We start from the raw sequence: 6,000 nt of genomic DNA, 5'->3' as shown, positions 1-6,000 counted from the left end.
GCGGAAATAGACATCTGTACAACTGTCTATTTCTGCACATTTAAAAAACGGAAAATCTGCTAGCTGGCCTGACCCTCTGCGGACCGAGTTGGGACAGCTAGCGGAAGACAAGCTGAAGTCTGGACAGCCAAACTGATGAAAGTTCGTTGCGCTCCACCCCCCAACTGGATTCCTTCAACATCCCTATTCGTAACCCTCCTGTCTTTTCTCATCCGTCTTTTTCTTATCACAGAAAAACCATCAAGGAGAAAAAGACAGAATAGGGGTATACGAGAATTTCATTTCAGTTGGCCAATCATTCAAACTTGCCCTGCTCACAATCCTGAACACGACTGTGAACGGGAGCGTATCCTTTTGGGAAAAAGGTTTGCAAATTCCCAAACTTGTGGTCCTATTCGAAAAGTGTGTGTTTTGAAAAATGCGCACTTTAAAATGTGCATCTTGTAAAAAATATATACACATTTTCATGCTTTAGAGAAGTGCGCACTTTTGAAAAATGTTTGTGAAACCATGCACTCTTCCCATTTGAAATGTGCACTTTTCCCATTTCAACTAAAAGAGAAACAGTTGGCAAATGAGAACGGGAGCAAGGCGAACTGAGCTACAAAGTGGAGTTCAGAGAATCTCAGTGAATGCGAGAGATCCCTGATTCTTCCATCCCTAAGACGGAATAGCTGCACAATGCCTTCAAATTGATAGTGCTAGGAGCCCTCTGTCTGGAAACAGTCCTCAAGAACTTCCACACAGAGAATGAGTAACCCCTGGCTTGCTCCAGAGCCTCTTGCAAAAACTTAGCACCTCCATCAGTTCATCCAAACAAGAGAAGCTACGCAAGAGCAAAGCTGTTAGAGCAGGGACAGGCAACATGTGGCCCCTGCAACCCCCCTAGTGTGCCCCCCCATGAGACAAATGGGGGAGAATGGGCAAGCCCCACTGTAAGATTTGAGCCCCTCAACCACACCAGGGCACCTTGTAAAACCTCAGCTCCTCCATCAGTTTATACAAACAAGATAAGCTACACAAGAGCAGAGCTGCGTGAGCAAACCAGGACACTTTGCCAGATTTCCAGCAAGCCAGGGGGAGAACAAGTAACAACAGCCTCGAGAAGCGGGCGCCAGGATGATGGGTCAGCAGTTCGGAATTGAATCGGCACCATTATTGCTTGAAAGCAGGAGAGAGAGAAGTGTGTGCCCCCCCCTCCAACGCGAGAACCCCAAAGGAACGGGGAGAGCTTGCCAGTCTCTTTGGATCAAATCCAGCCCCTTTGCCCCCGCAGGCCAGAGCCCGTGGCTACAGAGTCTGAACAGCCACTGGGTACAACAAGGAGAGGTGCTCAGCCCCCTTGACAGGCAGCTCTTGGGCCGTGTAGTAATGGATGACCTCTGGGATGCTGTCAAAGGGGGCACTGTTCTGGCCCAGGACGTACTTGTTCTCCTTGCTCTGGGTGAACTTCATGTGCATAAACCCTTGACTGCTCCTGTGGGAGAAAGAGATGAGCCAAAGTCAGGTGATAGTTTACAGCGATGTAAATTTAGAACGAGTCGCAGTGATTTACATAGAAATGCAGTGGATCTGTGGGCAGAACATGGCAGGGAACACTGTGACCAGGTGAGTTGTGTACCTGGCCCATCTGCTGACCATGTGCTGCTACCTGTGGATGGGAGACCAAGGCTCTGGCCTGCTTTCTTAGGGTTCTTGCATTTTAAACCAGACATGGACTGGACTGCCCTTCAAATACAGGACATCTTGAAATGAAGGACAGTCCTCTGAAAAGGAGGACACATGGCCACCCTAACTTGCCTCCCTGGGCTTCCAGAAATGGGGCACCAGCAGTGGTGCAGTGAGGGCATTTTGGGCTCTTGTTGTTTTGTTCCTGTATTGTTTCGGAAGAACAGCGAGGAGTTAAGTGTGAACTTACACAGAGTCATGTGCATTGTCCAGTAGCAGATGTATACATATTTGGTGAAGCAGCTGGCAACTATTATGAAGTTAGAGCTAGTTCTCATAGGTGTCCAGTGAAGGTCAGCACTTTTTGCTACAAACAAAAGTTAGATAATGCACAGCAGCTGTCTTGCAGAGTTCGTACTTCCCTTCAGATAAGAACATTTCTTTCTCTGCTGTGAGAAACTTTCTTTCCTTCCTAGAAAGTAACCTCCTGCCACACCTTCTCCTCCTTGGTGAAGAGAGGGAGGTATGTGTGTCTTGCGGCAGTCTTTAACTCGGTGACACACAAGCCCTATAAAACCCTAGGCAGACTGGCCTGTTACCTGTTCTCACCTGGGAGGGGGAAGGCGTGTCACCTGCTCAGGAAAACAGCCCCTGGAGTGATGCCTGCTGTTTCAAGGAAACTGGGGCAGTTACATCTTCGAGTTAAGGGGCATGTGTAAGCTTGTCTCTACTTTTATTATTTACGTCCATTTTCCATCAATAAATCGCATCATTCTTTCATACAAGTGGACATGAGTCATATTGGTACCTTCAAATCTGTTTAGTGTGGGTCCTGGCTGAATCAGGTTCCAGGTTTAAGACACAACCCCCTGCCCTTTTAGATAGCAATAAAAAAGGTAAAAAGGTAAAGGTGTCCCCAACCAGTCGTGTCCAACTCTAGGGTGTGGTGCTTATCCCCGTTTCTAAGCTGAAGAGCCAGCGCTGTCCGAAGACGCTTCCGTGGTCATGTGGCCGGCATGACTGAACACCGAGGTGCACGGAACGCTGTCACCTTTCCCGCCGAGGCGGTGCCTATTTATCTACTTGCAATTTCTTGCTTTCGAACTGCTAGGTTGGCAGGAGCTGGGACTGAAGACGGGAGCTCACTCCGTCACGCGGCACTCGGGTCTCGAACTGCTGTCCTCCGGTCTGCAGTTCAGCGTCTTAACCACTAAGCCACTGCGGCCCTTTAGATAGCAATAGGGATGTGCAAATTAGCAAAACCTGACCTCGCCAAAGCTCTCCAAACTCCATCTTGAAATACATTCTGCCTCGAGTCCCTATCAGATTGCAAGCTTTGAGTTTTTCCTTTAACATGAAAATCCTGCAGATTTTCATGCAGATTTTTCCAAATGTATATGTGCCTCTTTGAAATGTACACATTCTCCTCCCATTGATTAAATGTATCTGTGCACATTTTTCAGAAGTATGAATTTTTATGCACATTTATGTCCAACGCATTTGGGGGAGGTCCACAAATCACAGTGCAAGCTCAGAAATGTACAGATTTTGACCACAGAGTGTATCTGAGTCCTCATTTGGTTGAGATGGTGCAAACTGGATAAAACTGTGATCAAAATGAACTAAAACAAATTTCTAATACATCCTGAAATAAGTATGACTTCACTTGCTTAAAAATATGGCTAGCAACCCAGCCCTGCTTCATTTCCACCACCACCCCCGCTTCCGCTGAGTGGGCCCCCAGACATCTGCCCCAAATTCTGGTCCTGATGGCACCACCACTAAAAAGGTCCCCTTCCAGTTCCTGGTTGACACCCACTTCACCTCAGTTCATTTATTTATTAATTCCACTTGTGAGTTGCCTGACAGCCAAATCTATGTTGGGGAGGCACAAAGGAGAGCCACCACCAATGACCTCAACCTATGGGCAGATGGATATGGGAACAGGTGTTCCTTCAGGCATCTGGGTCCCAAAGCCATGTAAGGCCAACTGTTTAAACTGGATCACACAGCATCTGAATGGCTGTATGCCAGGGACAGATACCCCCAAATAGGAAACATCCCTGGTTAATAAGAACCGTTGGGAGTCTAGGTGGATTTTAGCCCATGATGCATCTCCTGTTCTCTGGCAGGATCACACTTCAGTTGTCCCTTCTACCCAAAGATTGTCTCCTCCCATATACACCTGCCCGGACCTGAAGATCATCTTCAGCGGTCCTTCTCCTGGAACCCCACCAAATGAAGTGATACAGGTGGCTACCAAGAAGGGGGCCTTTTCTGCTGTGGCACCCCGGTTGTGGAATGAGCTTCCCAGAGAGGCTTGCCTGGCGCCTACACTGTGCTTTATCTGGCTCCAGGTGAAGGTCTTCTTATTTTTCCCAGGCATTTTAGTCTTTCACTTTCTGTTGTTTTAAATCTGTTACTGTATTTTAAATATTTGCATTGCAGCTACGTTTTATTTTGGGTTTTTTTTATACATTTGTTTTAAACTTTTATATTATGTTTAATCATGTTGTATTTTATGGTTTTAATGATTGTGAACCACCCAGAGAGCTTCGGTATAGAAATGTAGTAAGTAAATATATAAATAAATTGTTTTAAGCTTTCAGTAGAGATAAAAACGGTGCCAGGTGAAGACCTTATTCCCCCAGACACTGGAAGGAGCAATCCAATGTGGATAGGTAGCCCCCTCCAGACTTGGAGACAACCGCCTATCCGATGCACAGTGGGAGGAGCGTGGAGGGAACCGTCTCCTCCGCAATCCCGCCACCCTGCATTCAAGGCTAGATGGCTGATTTCAGCTGTGGGATTTCAGAGCGTGGGGTGAGGAGGGCAGAGGACACACAGAAAGTGTCATACCAGCACTTACAAACTCCCCACCTCATCCCCAGGAACGCCTCCTTTCCTTGGGGCATGGGGACAATCTGCACTGCCTACGACGTGGGGAGGGAGGGGGTGGGGAGGCAGTTCTCCGGGAGCTGACCTCGGAGCACAAGCTCTGAGGTTGGTTCCCAGTAACTGACCAATCCTATGGCCTTCTAGCTGCTGACTAGTGGCCATAGGATTGCACCATCAGTCTTTCTGTTTCTGTTTTTTTAAATCAGTTACAGTATTTTAAAACTTTGCATTGCTGCTAGGTTTTATCTCGGTTTTGACTTTTCTTTTCTACTGTAGTTTTAAACTTCTAGATTGTATCTTATGTTGTATTTCATGGTTTCAATTGTTCTGAACTGCCCAGAGAGCTTTGGCTATTGAGTGGTATAGAAAGAAAGAAAGAAAGAAAGAAAGAAAGAAAGAAAGAACCCTTGGAGGATGAGAACATAAGAAGAGACATGCTAGATCCGACCAAGGGTCCATCTAGACCAGTATTCTGTTCACACAGCGGCCAACCAGCTGCCCACAGGAAGCCCACAAGCAGGACATGAGTGCAACAGCACCCTCCCGCCCATGTTCCCCAGCAACTGGTGTACACAGGCACACTGCCTCTGATCCTGGAAGTAGCATATGGCCATCAGGACTAGTGACCATTGCTAGCCTTCTCCTCCAGGAATTTGTCCAATCCCCTTTTCAAGCCAACCAAATGTGTGGCCATCACTACATCCTGTGGTAGCAAATTCCATAGTTCGACTATATGCTGTGCAAAAAAAGTCCTTCCTTTGATCTGTCCCGAATCTCCTACCATTCAGATTCATGGGATGACCCCATTGGGCTCTAGCATTATGAGAGAGGGAGAAAAATGCCTCCCTATCCACTTTCTCCACACCATTTTGTATGCCTCTGTCATGTCTCCCTTCACTCACCTCTTTTCTAGGCTAAAGTTTTTGATGTCCTATCTCTTTCTTTCTTTCTTTCTTTCTTTCTTTCTTTCTTTCTTTCTTTAACTCTATTCCACCCAATAGCCGGAGCTCTCTGGGCGGTTCACAAAAATTAAAACCAAAGAGCACACAATAAAACAATATAATATATATAAAACATTAAAACCACAGTATAACAATACAACCAGAATAAAACCAGGATAAACCCACCTTCCCCAATCTGGTGCCCTGGTGGATTGTGGGAGGACCTCAGATTGGGAAAAACTGTTGAAACCTTTCGTCCTGGGGGAATTGCTTCATCCCTTGATCATTCCAGTTGCCCTTTCCTGTACCTTTTGCCAATTGCACAATAGCCTTTTTTGAGGTACAGCAATCTGAACTCTGCATAGTCTTCCAAGTGTGGTCACCCTTGGATCACAAGGCAGAACAAGAAGCCATGCTAGTCTACTGGGAGGGAGTGCTGGTTTAAATGGTATGCGTCTGACAGAGCAGGGAAGAGATGACAGGCCAAGCTGTG

At 46.7% G+C, this 6,000-nt stretch overlaps 1 protein-coding gene across 1 annotated transcript in view; it reads right to left on the bottom strand.

Annotated features, from left to right (window-relative positions):
- Positions 1 to 975: 975 nt before the first annotated feature.
- Positions 976 to 6,000, bottom strand: part of SHD (Src homology 2 domain containing transforming protein D) — a 45,790-nt gene continuing 40,765 nt past the window's right edge. The window contains exon 8 of the mRNA XM_084826246.1: positions 976 to 1,477. Within this exon, the coding sequence (XP_084682372.1) occupies positions 1,291 to 1,477 (187 nt within the window). The 3' untranslated portion in view covers positions 976 to 1,290. The remainder of the gene's footprint in view (positions 1,478 to 6,000) is intronic.

The sequence above is a fragment of the Heloderma suspectum genome, chromosome Z, assembly GCF_057233095.1.
Source record: "Heloderma suspectum isolate Gila_16-S chromosome Z, 16-S_ref, whole genome shotgun sequence".
In the NCBI taxonomy this organism is placed as follows: domain Eukaryota; kingdom Metazoa; phylum Chordata; class Lepidosauria; order Squamata; family Helodermatidae; genus Heloderma; species Heloderma suspectum.
This window is presented reverse-complemented; position numbering and strand designations above follow the sequence as displayed.